We start from the raw sequence: 16282 nt of genomic DNA on the forward strand, positions 1-16282 counted from the left end.
TTGCCATGCCGCAGCCTTGAAAGCTTGCTGGGGCAAGCTCATCGCAGCAGAGTGACTGAAAGGCAATTTGCTTGGCTCTGTACAACATACCTGAATGAATACATGTACCTGGGTTCGAAACCTGCATGTAAATGAGTGAAGGGCATTGGTATTAGTTGCTACACTTAGGCCATAGATGGATTTACCCAGTGACGTCACCGCATTACTCTGGCTGGAATTGTTCCCAAATGTTAATTTGTCTTTTTTTTTTTAAATCCACTTCTATTCCAGCCTGATCGGAAGAGGGAGCCCTTGGTGTGCAAAGACAACAACACAATTTTAGAAGCTGAGAAAGTCAACAAAAAGGTAAGCATTTCCTAGAATTGCCACACACACTGCACATGATCTGTTCTCAACTGGAGGCAGGGTTTGCATGGTTAAATCTGAAGTAGAAAATGAAGTGAATGTAAAGCAGTTGTGGGAAACTCATTATGCGTATTGGTACCAAAGAAATATACTATGATTCGAACGCAAACCTCCCCCCCCCACCCCCCCCCCAAAACCCGTTTCTATAAAGGGGAAATGGTTAGAATTGCAATCTCTGCGTGTTTGCTTTAAGGTTGCTTAGCCTTTACAAATATTGTGGGTGCTCATTTGATCGATTAATTGTTTTAACATGGTTAATCAAGAAAACCGAATAAAGATGATGTACTACTAACACAAGACACTTTAATATTCCAGGGTGCTTTTGTCATTGCAGGAGAACAATTCTGTTTTGAATTTCACTTGTTGCAGGTATTTTTCTTGGTGAGGGGGCAGGGGTTGGTAGGGAGGACATGACTGATGTACCCTTGAAAAATGCCACGTGATTAGGTGTTTGTTTTCTGAACAAATATGGCTACCAGAGACCTAGGCCCACCGCTTTCTTCTCCCCACCCCAGCAGCCATTTACTGACATTTCTACCGCTTTTCCAATATAGCATTTACCAGAATGGATTTTCTGATCAGTACCTGCAGAATTCAATAAAATCCCTTTGTTGGCCTATTTTGGAGTCCAATTTCGGAGCCACCACAAGCAGCCCTACAGATAAACTGTGCCACTGCTTCTAGAAAGTCAACAAAGAATATGAAGCCACATGCACATCTGAGGAGGCTGCCACCTCCTCTCACCCACTTCCCCACAACTCCACTCCTGTATTAGATAGAGGACACCTTCCGTAAAGCGTTTGATTGGTGGCCCTGTGCCTAACCAAGCCCCTGAACCCCTATGCATTTTATTGCACTCCAAAAGCTTTGAATCAAATTTGATATAAATGTGATTGAACCCCAATAAGTTTTAATATAAATGTGATAAGAACTTTAGGGATGGGGTATAAATGGGCAGAGGTCCAGGGGCAGTTCCAAGGCAGCATGAGTGCTAGGGAATGGGGCTTACAAAGTGGCTATATAGCTTTTGTGGTAGGCCTGGAAAAGACATGCACTCTACCGGGTTTCCAGGGGCTATTCAGTGTGGTGTGGTGGAAACTGCAATTATTAACCACTACAGTTAAACGAGGTGAAGACCACCAACGATGGTTGTAGCCCCTTATTGTCTTATGGGGCATGATGAGATGGAGGCTGCTCAAGATCTGATGGCAGACTGCTAAACTGGCGAGCTCTGCAAGAACATGGCAACACTGTTGGCAACAAGTCGCCACTCATGGTCAGATTTCATTCAAAACTTTGAGGATGTACCAAATAACACAGCTTATCTGTAAATGGCTACCTAGGGTGACGCTGTGGTTCTGGAGCAGCCACTGGTCATGGAGCCTAGGCAACCATCCGCAGGCGAGGTTGGCTCTGAAGACAGGAAGTACAAATATATGGTTCTACAGAATGCAGTCATGACAACGGGTACCAACTCTGTTCCAGTGGCACTTTGGGAAAAACGAGGACCCAGTGGGTATATTTTAAAATGAACTGTTTTGTAGGGGTGAGAGAACTAGCTGTAGTTAAAACCACCTCTCTGCTTTTACAGCCTCTAACAGGTAAGTGGACGTCGGTGTGGAGAGACAAGCTGTAGCAGAGACTATCAATATGTTTTGGGTTTGCTGTTCAAACCATATTGGAAACCTGAGGGTTGTGATAATAGCCTATGTAAGGAATGTAATAGCGACAAATGGTGTTAAAGATGATGTGGACACCTGGGCTGTGACCTGGATTGATATCCTGGCTTTCCAGGGTTTTACAGCTATAGTGGTGAAACGTGCGGTGCTCCGGACATAAAATTGATCCCCAATGGGATGCTCACAAATGTTCGGAAATATAATTTGATACGTGAAATATCATATGCAGCTAAAAGTGGGGAAGGGGCAGTGATGCATCTCAACATTGTAGGCTATACAATCTGCGAATAACCTCCTTTTGAAAATGTAGCAGTTTAGACAGGAAGCATCATTGAGAAAACAGTTTGCAAGTGGGGGGATAAAGTATACCAAAGACAGTATGGTAGAACAACGTGCATGGTGCCCCATAAAGTGATCTATGAAGATTGAGAATGTAGAGGTTTTTATATGTATTGGCAGGAAATAAAGAACGCCTGATGGAAAGTGATCAATTTAATGTGAAACCTAACATTAGATGTGTACAAGAATTATTGGATTTACTTAAAGAACATCTAAGTGATCTATGGCCAAGGATGCGTTGCCTGGAAACGCCACCGGAGGTATACAGACGTGAATGTAAAATCTTGAATGTACTGCAAACCGATCAACAGCAGCCGCCCCCTAATGGCTAATTGGCAAAGGGACTACAACAGGGTTTTCAGCATTTGTAAGCCACCGGTGGGCCCCTCATTGAGACTGAAGGTGGACAACATGCACCTTTTACAGATGTGTTAAAGGATATTGGCTGTTTGACAGGGAGTATTATGAATTTGTCAGCCACCTCTATGCCATGCATGTTTGGTTATTGACGCAGTGAACGGCCGTGTCTACGAAGTAATTGGTGATACTACAGAGTTTGTAGCCAAAAGGATCACTGTGCAGCATCTGATAACTCAAACTATTTAATGTGGCAAAATCCAAATCAATGTATGGTCTTAATGCTAATAAAGTTGTATAGTTGTGTGTTTATTATGTTCAGCGGTTATGGGGTGAACATGTATGGCATAAAGCTGTCCAAAATATGACGATAAAGGGGTGGTGATATTTATGGACTGGTTAAGAGCTTGAAGCATAAACTACATAAATAAAAAAAAGCCAACATCTGAAACACTGGAGTGATAGGAACGTTGTCTGTAGTCCATTTTGTGTTATCCCCACCACAGCCTAGTGAATAAAAACGTTCTCATACGTATGGACCACGTAATAGTCAATTGGGGAAAATATTTGAAAAAAGTGTTTAGAAAAGTTACCCCACAAGCATTTAATAAAAAAAGTAAAAGAAAATGCACTTTCAGACAACCAACTCTCAGACAGCTAACTAGGATGGATGTGCCACCTGCATGGCCTAGATGATACAGCATTATAGTTGGCAGGGTCCGTGTAGGATTGATTGAGTGGGTGGGTAGATTACCAAATACTTAATGTATGTAGGCAATGCGTCAAGCCGCCCGGTGCCAGCTTCCTTTTATCAAACACGATGCAGAGTGTCTTCTCTAGAGTACTTGTGCTAATGACTGTGTAATGACAGTAGACGTGGGCTGTTACATGCATCCCCTTATCCAAAGGACTGTACCAGATCTTTCAACTGTCGAAATGTATCTCGGATGTATTAACATTCAGCGGTCTGCCTTTCACTTTCATACTGATGGTGCTTAGATGTGCAATAGGTGTATGTTTTGGGACTCGCGGATACAACCTCCACAATGTATTCACCAGGGGCTAACTCTGAGGTTGGATCTCCTAGATAATATCCGGTAGTAGGGTTGATATCCCTGGGGCGATGTCAAAAATAACGCTGCCTGTGCCATGATACAGAACCCGCTCTTGCAATTGCTCCATCACATCATGCAGCTTTCAGCGCATGTGGGCGGTCGTGAATGCAGCAATTAAAATATAGATATTGTCTGAAGTTGTTTGATATTCCAATGTATAGCTAACATACAAGCCTTTCAATAGTCTATGAACACTTGACTCCTGTTTGAAAGAATTCTCAAATGGATACGTGTGAAGCACGTCTGGGTCTGTGACAATAGCTGTTGGGTAAATTGACACTCTGCGCAAATTTATCCAACAATGAATAGTTTTTTTTTTTTCCGACAGTCGGGGGGGGGGGGGGGGGTTGTTTTTTGTGTTCCATATGCAAGTGATGTTTATAATAATCTATGTAGGCCTGTTGGTGATATCATCCACACACCATGCCGGGAAGGAGGCTTCCGGTTTCTGCTGTAGGGAAGCTCCACATATAACCGCAGCAGAGCTTGAGGGTCATTGTTTTAAAATGCAGTCTCTTGTTAGGGCCCCAGATTGTAGCCCTGTTTCAAAAGCTGCCTGTAGCTCGATCGTACACTAAGTACCTGTCAGCCTAAGTTCTTCATCCGTGGGCCCGCACCCTGCCTGGTTTGTCTTGATGCATTTACGGCAAAGCAAAAAACATTGGCTTACCTTCGCATCTATAGGGCAGAACAGGAACGTAAACACCAGTGTGGGTAGACCTCACACCTGATCAGACCGAAATACTGATCTATATCCCCAAAATTGTTACAGATCTCAGGATACCCTACAGGATATGGTTTGTCATTATTCACAGAATCTAAGTGTATTTGCTCGCCCTCGGAGATGCGATGTTGTAATTTTAAAGCATTCGTACAACCGCTGTACACAGCATCTAGCGGGGGGAGAAGGGGTGGAGATATAAGGGGTCGGGCAGTTATTTATCTTTAAGAAAACTGTCCACTTATGGATTGTTTTGCCCCATCTCTCGCCACTAGTGTTCCCAGAAACTGACGACGAGAACACCCCAACTGGCTAGGAAAGTCTGTTTAATAGGGTGCGTCTATACAGCTCCTCATAAGTCGTGTCAGTCAAAGTATTGAAACCCCCAGCTGGATAACAGTCAGGACACACGTGATAACAGCCGTTGAATTCATAAGCAGTTTCCACCCCCTGAACCAGAGCATAAGCATCCAGCCAGTATTTACATACTTGATTCTCACCACCTGCAGTTAGGGCGTGCTTTATAGCGATGTTTTCGTGCGACACAAGAGCCACTGAATAGATGCTGTTGAATGTTTTTCCGCCCATGGTATGAATCCTGGGGCAGCAGCGCGATTGTTTCTGGTTTTAGATGTCGGAATATCTGCATACAACACCTGGCCATCGTGACACCTTTTAAAAAGGATCGACATGACGCGTGTAAGCCACACTTTACAGGTTGGGTCATTTGAATGATCACGTCCCTGAACAATTTACAAGCCCGTCTTAAAATGTTGACCTCTTCCCGACAGTAAGCTCATGGCAAGTCGCACACAGCGGTCATTCACCCTATACCACGTCATGAGCTGGTCTCTCACTGAGCATTTTGTACCAAATGCCGTATTGATCCAGGGGTAGAAGCGGGCCTACGTAATTCATTGGCAGCTGTGAGATGTGGAAAGATGCCCTTTGAACCAGGGAAATAAGATTTTGGAAGTTTGAGCTTCATGGGCAAAAAGTTAAAGGAGTTATTGGATCTGTAAAGGTACCAACAAACTAAACATAAGCTTGTCACCCTGGGTGAAGTTTCAATTGAATTTGCTCCTTCACCAGTTGTAATATAAAGTAGCCATTGCAGCCTTTGGCATTATGAGCTAAAAAGGTGTACCTGTGAATTTGCTTGTTACAAAGGTGCTAACAATAAACACCAAACAACTGTTGCCTGTTAGATGGCAGACATAAATATAGTTTGGCTGATGGATTATATTCTCCTGGCTGGCCTCCATGTCCTACATGATATACTCCTTTTATTTTGAGGTCTACTGCCTGTCCTATAACAAAGGTGTTCCTCCATATATTTCCCGCACGTGGGGCAGTCAATGTAGGGTTCGCACCGAACGTGCCTGCTTTTTGAATGTGTCTAGACATGCCTGCAGATGTTTTAAAGGCTTCTCCTTAAGCGTTTGACACTTCTCTTAAACACATGCGACTGTGATACGGACTGTTGTCTGTTTGAAAATGTGATGACAATGCTTGGAGGTTAAGCCCCCAGGAAGGAATGGTCATTGTGGTGTAAAACATACAAAGTGTTTCTGGCTGTTCTCTGTTACCTGGAAATACTGCCGCACCCTCTTAAAATTGAGTATTTTGATGGGTCCATCTCCTCAAAGAGAGCCAACTGTCCAAATCCTACATGAGTGTCTGTAGGGATCCCCAGCACTTCATGGACTTTCAAAGCTTTCCTCACCTAGATCTGTCAGGTATGTGCCACAGCTCGATTAAACCTTTTGGACTAGACGTTATATATTCAAAGGCCTGTGATTGAAATGTAACGACTATCTGCTTTTTTGATTTTTATGATATGGCTGTGGATAACTTGGCTTAAAGGCTAATGGGCTCCTGCAGAGCACAATTCTAAGTGGTGCAAAAAACATGATCTGTCTTACTCTGCAGGAGCCTCTGCAGATTCTCCAAAAATTGTAAGTCAGCAAATATCCTGCTGGGATCGCCTGGTAATCAAGGGTCTGTTTAAGCCTTCTGCGTAAGACGTATTTACACACAATTGTTGGGCCCAGCAGTTTCCAGTAAATGGCGAACCAGTGTTTCCACGGCATCCATTGTAACCACTGGTCCATGGCCCAAGGAGCAAAATTGGTCCAAGTTCCTAAATCTAAACTAATCTATAATGCTCCACAGCTGCAAGGTTTTGTAAGTCCTTTGATGGGTCCTTAGCATCTCCAAAAAAAAACAGCGCCACTGGGGACAGTCTGGGGTTGTGGCATGCTATGGCGATCAAATCTGGATAACCAGCCGGGCATGTTTCAAGATTTTGAATAGTGGATGCCTCTGAACTTGAGACCTGCTCACTAGGTTTTGCTCCGTGTCTTTAGGGTCTCTCCGAAGCAGATACCCTAGACAATCAACCTTCTGTAACACCTGTTTTTTACTTTTTCCCAGGTGATTTTTGTTTGCATTTTTTGGAGAAAAATTATGATTGCACGCCCTTGATGAAAAGTTTACCTGAAACGCGTTGGGCCATATGAATATTAAATGCCTGAACTAATGAACCATTGAATGGTCAGTTGAATTACATTTTGGATGAACTACGTGAACAAAGTTTATCGCACACAATCACTATTAAACTATAAAGTAGCAAATTTGGTCTCGTGTTAGGAGCCACCTGGAGTTCCCCAACAGGGAACCTTCTTGTTTCCTTTGTTCTATATACAACCTATATTCTAAGGTTGTGGTTTTCTCCCCAGCACCTAGAAATACACCACTTACCTTGTAGAAATTATATTTATTGTATTAAAAATTACCTTGAGTTAACTAAACGAGGTGTGCTCAGTGTTGTGTAGCCTCCCAGGTAATATCTATGGGTTCAGCTGTCGGGTCTAAGGATGGGTGGACGAAGCACGAGGCTTTCAAATCCTAAGTCCAATGATACCAGCCAACCCTTGTGTTTCCTGCAGAATGCACCATATATCAACATACATTATGAAACAGCTGTTTCCTTTTACTGGCCGAATGCCCTGAGCCATTGTATCAGAAAATAAAAATAGCCGGCTAAAGATGGATCACATGTATTTTTCCCTGTGCCTTTTCGTTACACAGCTTTGTTAGCATGACAGAACTGTCGTGTCATCCCAAAATAACTCAGCAAGACTTCTTTCTGGCCATACTTAAATTTTTCAAAATACAAACGTCATTGTTTTATCAGCACCCATGTGAACAGCGGCCACTGGCCAGGGGAAGGTATACGGTACCTGTTCTAAACTTTGGGGTGGTTTTAGCCAGGAGGATCACCTGAAAGAGGCCCCAGGAGAGAGCGGATTCTGTTGAGTCAGATGCCATATTGGCCTTTCTTTGACTAAGAGTGGTGCCAGAATATATAATGACTTGTTGTCAAAGGGAGGTTTTCTGTTCTAAACCTATTGTGGAGATTGCAAAACTGGTCCTTATCAATTTAACAGACAGAGCTCCCCCTCATAAAGTTGCTCACATCTGTGATCAAAATGTTTGTCGTCAAGGGGGAAGTTAAATATGGACAGCATAACTATACCATTTTAAGTTCTGATAGAGCTAGTACTATATTTCAAAGCAATCATTGACTCCTTTTACATCTCATCCTGAAAACATGATTCATAATGGCACTGAAGCAAATCCATTTAATCATAATGTGCAGAAAGAAAAAGCCTTTTGTAACATTGGGGACTTCTAAATCCCACAAAGCCCAAAGTATTGGGATGAGGGAGAGTGATTTTGAGGCAGAAGACTGCATGGTGCAGTCTAGTGATTGTAATGACCCACATCTGAGGGATAAGTGGATATGACCACTCTGGTGCAGGCCAAAGGAAGTAGCAGCAGGAGAAGCAGAAGGTGGAGTAATTGTAGACACTGTGTTGCACTGACGGCAGAAGTTGCAGTATGACCGAAATCCTGGGGCCACTGCTGTGTGAAATGGATATCTGCTTTGTGAGGGTCTCTGCCCTTTGAGATCTTGTATGCAGTGGTTGCGCGGTGGAAAGCATTTATTTGAAAAGCTCCTCCCCCAAGAAATATGTGCTCTGGAGTGGTCATGTAGTGAGGAATGCTCCTTTCCTGACCGGCATGGGCTGTGGGAACCAGAAAAGAGTATTTTACCTTGTAATGGGAAGCGGAGGAAGCAGAAGACGCAAAGGCAGCGGAGCGAGCAGACTCCTATGCAGAACCCAGTGAGTTCCCTAGTTGTATGTGACCCCGGACCGCTCCGTAGCCAACCGCTAACCCCTGTTAACATTGCTTCTTTACATTAGTTTGGTAGTAAGACTAAGAATAAATTGCATATCAAACTGCTTACCAGTTCCCAAGTTTTCCAGGTTTCTCAATTGGAAGATCTTGATGGGTTTTTCCATGCGGTTGGCAAAGGATAATAAGGTCCGGCCCATGCCCTTTCGCTCATGGGTCAAACTAAGTTGTTAGGACAGCTACTGGTATTGTGGCTTCATATTGCCCAAAGATGTTTGAAAATCACTGACCATTTTCCCCCTGACATGGACCTATAACAAGTAAATATCATTCGAATGGATTGGCCTCCCACGTATTCCTCATCTTAGATAGCTTGTCTCCCAGCTCTGCTGCTTCAGATAAACTTTTTCACCAGAGGGTGCTGTGCTCGAAGCCACGGAGTTGAAGTCCCTCGTGGGCTGACGTCGAGCGTCCACGTAATCTGCAGTATAAAGGGCTCGTGCCGCGCCCGTTACCTCAGTCCCGTTTTTCTGAGCACTGCTTCATGTCATAAAACAGTGCATCAGTTTTTCTTTGAAATGTCCTTGTCATTGACTCCAACCACACCCAAGATGGGATTAAAAAAAATGTCTGAAGTCTGGTAGAAAACTTTTGATTACCGACCCTCATCGCAATTGCCTTTGGTGTTTGATCCCTGATCATCGGGTCGACGAATGAGGTTCCTGTCAGGCTATGTCCAATAAGGCTCTTAAGGAATGGAAGGGTAAGCTGGAGGTGGGGGAGAAATCTTATAATTATTTGTAAAGACAAAGATTCAGGATGGTCGAGTGGAAAGTCTCGACACGGGTCGCACAGATCGAGGTGTAAGAATCGCTCGAGGAAATCCTCCTCGTCTTCGTCCAAAAAATCCAAAGAAGCAACGTCATAGATCTTCCTCCTATGAGAGAAGGGTTATGTCCCATCCTTCCAAGCACGATTCCCCTGAAAAATGGGAGGCCTTCACGGCTTCAATGCTTAAAATTTTCCAGAAAGCGGCCCAGACCCCCTTGAAAAAGCTGCGTGAAGAGCATGCCCCTGTCCACTCCAAAGGTGACAGAGGGAGATCAAAAATCTAAGCGTGCGCGATCCGACAAAGAGGGTGTCATCGGAGGAAAGTTCTGACACCTCATGAAAAAAGAATGAAACCACTGGTGCATAAATCGGGGGTAACGGAGGTCAAAATGGCGTCAACATCGAAGTTGAAGATCTACTTGATGCAGCCTTCTGCGACAGTGTCGAGGCCTCCCTCAACGACGTCAAAGCCAGCGTCCATACCATAGACTCCTTCAACGCCTTTGTCGAGACATTCTTTAATCCCAATGCCAAAATGTACACATGTCTAAACCTTGGTCAATGCCACCCCCTATACCAGAAAAAAATCTTTCAGCCTCAACCCAGGCAAGAATCTTTCAAATCTGTCTATCTTTTGAGGAACAGTCCTCTGAAGAGGGTGTTACTTCAGCTGGGGTTAGATTTGTAACCAAGGAGGTTCTTGAGCAACTAGGAGACCCAAATTCTAAAATGGCTGATCTTTGACTGCCTTCAGCCAGCCAGTGGGCTATATACTTCCCCTGAAATACTTTTAGACCCCGGATCCTGCAGACCCTGGGTATAGAAACCTACTGGGAAGAGTCATTGAGTTCATGGGATGGAAAATAGCTTCCCCAAGGTTCGACCAGGACGATATGACAGACATCCTTAATGAGGGACTGCAAAGGGACCCTGTCCTCCCTTTTCAAAAGGCACTGCAAAAGAGGGTGATGGCAACTCTGGATACCCCCAGATTCTGGGCCTGCAGTTAGTTTGGGAAAGTACAGGCCATCCTCATCAGATCCTGAGCACCTATCTAAGCATCCCTCGCCAGAGAGCTTGGTGGTACAGGCTGCAAACTTCACTAGGCAGTCGGCTTATCCTTAGATACCAGACGGGGATGACAAAAAAGTCGATGCTTGGGCCCGAAAAGTCTTCTCTTTGAGCAGCATGGCCCTTAAATCCACAAATGTAACTTGCACTTTGGCAAGATTTACATACACCCTGTGGGACTGTATGACATCAGTGGCTGAACACATCACGGAGGATGAGGAACGGGATGGTTTCCTGGTGATAGTGAAAGATGGAAAGGAGGCTGTGGAGGAATACCTCCAGTCGGGATTGGACACTGCTGATAGTGTAAGCAGCTCCATGGCATCTAGCACAGTCCTACGCAGATTTGCATGGCTGAGAAAATCTGGGTTTTGCACGTGTGCAGTCCAGATTACTCAATATGCCCTTTACTGCTTGAGGCTGTTCGGCAGCAAGGCGGATGAGAGCTTGGAAAAGCTGCAGACCTCGGAAGTGGCAGCTAAATCACTGTGCCGCTATAAGACCGCCTCAGCAACACTCCTACACAGGGTCATCTTCTGGAGGAGCTGGCCCTTTCGTTTCTTCCTCTTTTGGAAGAGGGAGGGGACAGACCAGTCCGAGGCCAACAGAGAAAACCCTCTCATGGTGGAAGAGGGAAAGGTGTTGGATCAGCCCCAGCAGCGGCTACTTCCTCCTCAGTTGCTTGTGCAGCTGCTGCAAAACCTGAGGTCTTCACCCACAAGACCCCAGTGGGAGGCAGGATCACTCGGTATCTGAACGAATGGCAGGGCGTTACGTCAGATGCCTGGGCGCTAGAGATCGTGACCCATGGCTACTGCCCTCCTTTTCAACCAAGATCATCCACTGAAAGCCAATAATTCCAGACCCACTCATTGTGCAGGAGATTTCAACCCTGCTAGAGAAAGGTGCAATAGAACATGTAGCGGAGAGGAACAAGGGTTGGTACTCCCCATATTTCCTCATTCCCAAAAAGGACAGAGGATTGAGACCCATCTTGGATTTAAGAAATTTGAACAAATTCCTCAGGAAGGACAAGTTCAAGATGGTGACCCTTTCTCAGATCCTTCAGGCTCTTCAGCTTCAGGACTGGCTGGTTTTGTTGGACCTTCAGGATGCTTACTTGTGCCAATCTATCTCAAGCACAGAGTACCTGAGGTTCGTGGTTGGCGGTTCTCACTATCAGTTTTGGGTTCTGCCATTTGGGCTAACCTCCGCCCCAAGGGTTTTCAACAAGTTGATGGCAGTAGTGGCAGCGAGTCTCAAGAGGGGGGATTAAAGTCTACCCTTACTTGGACGATTGGCTAATCAGGGCAAGTTCACACGAACAAGCTCATGAACATCTAGCCATGACCTGCTGTTACTTACAGACTGAGCTGCTCCCTCAATTACAAGAAGTCACAAATGGTTCCAAGCCAAAGACTCCAATTCACCAGAGCAGTCCTGGATACTGTTGCGCTCACCTGGTCTCTGCGGGGGTGTTTGGGCACAGTTGTTGCCCTCCCTAGATTTGGCTCCCCTGGGTCAGGCTTCCTCCCCCGCTCCTGTAGCATAGTCCACACTAGTTGCAGATACTGCCTCTGAGAGGATACAAGAGGCAGTGAGAATGCTGGCGTTGGACAAGGATATCCGAGCAAGCTGAGTGGATGCCAAGGGGTTTGCGAGAACCCCAGTAGAAGGTAAATTGGGTTCTAGGTCAAGCGCGAAGAGTAAGCAGTGCACGACCTTAGCGTTTAGTATTTGTGTTTCTAACCTTGTTTGTTCTTCTCTCCTGCATGGATGGCTTGGCGACTGACTGGATGCAGCTATCCGAAGACCTGCTGGATGGATGGAACCGCAAGGCTGCTGATGGAGGTGGGCACCCACGTAGCCAGACGTCCGGAACCAGTGAGGATGCAGCTCGCCCGTGATGACTCCAGAAATCAGTTAAGATGAGCTGCAGGAGATGGTGATGCCGAGCTCGGGTAAGCAGCGCTTCAGCGATGGTTTTTGCTGAAATCAGGTGAGGGGGCTTCAGCGGCGGTGAGCGTTACGCTGCATAAGCAGACTAACGCGAAGCGCTTGCATGCGGGCGGGGCAGGCTTAAATAGCCTGGTCCTACCACGCCCCTCTTGGCTCCACCCTGCGGCCCCACCTTGCCACTCCTGAAGAGTGGTGCACATGCAGCCCCATGCTCCTCTATGGCCACCCCTGACTGGAATACACGTGGGGAATCTGCCAGAAGGGGAATAGCTGGTGCATCAGAAATAGTGTGCAGAGCACACTTTCTCATGAGCCTGGCGCCAAAGCTGCCAAGACTGGGTCCACTTGGACCCTTTAGATGACATTAGGGGCCCTTGCCCAGTGGCTGACAGCTACTTCCTCAGGGAAAGCCTCGCCTCCCGAGGGGAGAGCGCACCACATTCCGCAGATGGTAACAAAGTTTCAAAATGCACAACATGTGCCGGCCTTCGATTTTCTAAGGTTGCTAGGCCTCATGGCATCCTGCATTTTTCTGGTGCAAGAGGCCAGATTGAGGATAAGATCCCTTCAATGGGCCCTCACGACTCGATGGTTCCAATTTTCGGGGGATTTGTCGGATCTTCTGCAAGTCCCGGCCAGAGTGGCTTAAGATCTTCTATGGTGGGCTTGCAGGGAAAATATCCTCAAGGGAGAACCATTTTGGCAACCATGGCCTGAGAACGGTAGTGACGCCTCACCCACGAGGTGGGGAGCCCACACCACCGATCTGACAATCAACGGTCGTTTGTCTCCATCGGAGTCCAAACTATACATCAACCTTTTGGGGCTGTGGGCAATGGACTAGCGCTGAAGGCCTTTCTACCCTCTATACGTGGAATGAATGTCCTGATGACCCACAACAGTGGCCATGTACTACCTCAACAAGAGGTGTAGATCACTCCCACTGTGCAGAGAGGCAATGCAGCTCTGGTTCTGGGCAATGCAAGAAGGAATCTGTCGACAGTTCACCTAGCTGGAGACTGAACATGGCGGCAGACGCTCTGAGCAGGCAGAGCAGTCTCCGACGAGTGGGAGCTAGCTCAGGAAGTCCTTCAAGTGATCTTCGCCCTTTGGGGAACCCCTCAAGTGGATCTGTTTGCGACCGGTGCCAATGTGCGAACTGTATTGCTCAAGGGAATTTCCCCCGAGAGGAGCTCTAGGGGACTCATTCGTAGTGGACTGGGTATTTCCACTACAGTCCCCGTGATTCCTCAGGTAATCAGGAGGTTGAGAAAGTTCAGGAGAACCATGATCCTAATTGCCCCGGACTGGGCCAGGAGTACGTGGTACCCGGACCTTCTGGACATGTCCATCTGCCCTCCAATAAGTCTTCCACAAAGAGGATCTTCTCTCGCAAGAGGAAGGTCTGGTTCTCCATCCAGAGGTCAAGACACTGCCTTCACGCATGGTTTCTGAGAGGCTGAGATATAAGGATTGGGGCTTCCCAGATGACGTAATGGAGATTTTGCTTTCGGCTAGGAGGCCAGCAACAAAATCCCTGTATCGGTGGTGTTGGAACAAGTTCAGTATCTGGTGCAGGGATAAGAATGTGGACCCATTCTTATGTAATACTGACAGTATTGTCTTTCTTTTTACACTTAGCCAATTTGGGGCTCCAAGTTGGCACTAGTAAAGGTTACTTAGCGGCGCTATCTATCTTCAAGCGCTCCTTGGAAGAGGTTTCTTATTTTAAAATGCCTTTAGTTACCCAGTTTCTAAAAGGACTAACAAATGTGTACCCTCCAACGCCTTTTCAGGTTCTCACCTGGGATTTAAATTTAGTTTAGGTGATGCAAGTCCCCATTTTTAGCCAAACTACTGCCGGTGGTAGTTCCGCTGCAGTAATTACACCAAAATGTGAGTGCACCTCCATATTTTTGCTGGAGGTAAATCCTTAATCCCACTGCAAACTCATAATATGGCATTGAAGGAATGTGGTAGTAAGTGGTGGTTACAGAATTATCGCCATGTTACCACTTTTCCCATGTAATGAAGCCTAATGTAAGTTAAATGGCACAGGTATATTAGTCACCCCAAAGGGTATGCAGTCTCCATCGAAAAAGTTTCCCGACAAAATGCTTTCCATCGACTTGGGCAAAGAAACAATATGCAACAAGTGCATATTTGTTTGGGGTAAAGGGTTAATTTTGTTTGAGGTGGGTTAAGGTTAAAAAGGTAAAAAAAAGGGGTTGGAGGGCCCAAAAAATGCATTGGATGCACATTTTTTTCATTGGATAGCTTTCGATGCATTGTAATTTCATTGGAAAGTTTTCGATGTAAATACATGTAACCCCCAAAAGGTGCTTGTAAGCATTGGAAAACCAGAGTTGGGAAAGCTAATCTCGCTTTATAAATGAAGAGCATACAATTTCTAATGACCACACTGGATAAAGTCTTACTTTCTTAAAGTGCAAAGCCAGACCTATTGGCTTTGCCAGCTGTAGTTACTGTAGATTTCCCAATACTTCCTTATCAAAATATTGGGTGATAAGAAATGACCAGGGTGCATAACCACCTACAGGCTCTGTGAAACGGTGACCTTGCCACCCCTTTCTTTTCACTTAGCCTATAGGATATTTTGTTGTAGGTTTACCTAAGCAATACCCCTGATGGGCAGGGAATTATCGGGTTAGGTAATGCCCTGGGCCTGAGTGAAAATCCACATTTTCTTTCCTATGCCCCATGATGCATTCTGGTTTCTTCTTTTAAGCTCGATGCCTCCAGTGTTTCAGATTTGAAAATGGGAAGATTTGATCAGATTTCTACAATGTCCCTTTACTCACTGTGCCCTACTGCCATTTCATACATGCCAACATGTCGCATTCTATTTGGGAGCTGGTAGGCCAGTCCTGCTTTTAACTATGCATTCTACGACTTGTAGTTCTGATTGCCCCATTGTAAACCTAGGACTAAAAGTTCCAGAATGCAAAGTTAAAACCAGGACTGAGCTAGTAGCTCCCAAGTGAAATGGAACATGCTTCATTTTCAGGGAGAAGTCTCATAACAAAAAATGCAAGTGGTACTTTTTTCTTGGCAGGCGAAAAGGGTGGATCTTAGTGGGGGTTGAATAAGTAGACCAGCTTTTATCCTTTTGTTAGCAATAATCATGGGTAAAAAATGACCGCTACTGGTATTGTAACACATAGCTAAAAAATTGTATCTAGTCATAGCATCGAATGCCAAAGCATCGAATGCCTTACCATCTAAAAAAAAAAGCATTTAATGCAGTATTTCTTTAAGGTAATTGTATTGGGTTTTTAAAGGTTAAAAAGGGGCGGTTGGGGAGGGCCCATTAAAAAAAGAAAAAAATGCTTTAGATGCTCTTTTCCCCGACGCTTTATATTTTAGATGGTACGGCACCCTGGACCTGTAATAAGTAATATATAAAAAAATTAACATTTCTCGGGGCAATTCCCAGACTTGACACCACTGGGTGAGAGGGTAACATGGGTGTGGGGAGCATGAATTTACATATTTCTGAGGATAAATTCAGTGTTCGTTTTACTGGAACCTGACCCACCAGCAGCAATTATAAAAACGGCACACAGTGAACCTTAAAT

General features: G+C 45.3%; 1 protein-coding gene across 1 annotated transcript in view; it reads left to right on the top strand.

The window, feature by feature from the left end:
* CCNP (cyclin P) overlaps positions 1-16282 on the top strand; it is a 209710-nt gene that overhangs the window by 49267 nt on the left and 144161 nt on the right. Inside the window, exon 2 of the mRNA XM_069643042.1 lies at positions 271-345. Within this exon, the coding sequence (XP_069499143.1) occupies positions 271-345 (75 nt within the window). The remainder of the gene's footprint in view (positions 1-270; positions 346-16282) is intronic.

This window comes from Ambystoma mexicanum, chromosome 2p (assembly GCF_040938575.1).
Source record: "Ambystoma mexicanum isolate Mex_15411 chromosome 2p, UKY_AmexF1_1, whole genome shotgun sequence".
NCBI lineage: Eukaryota > Metazoa > Chordata > Amphibia > Caudata > Ambystomatidae > Ambystoma > Ambystoma mexicanum.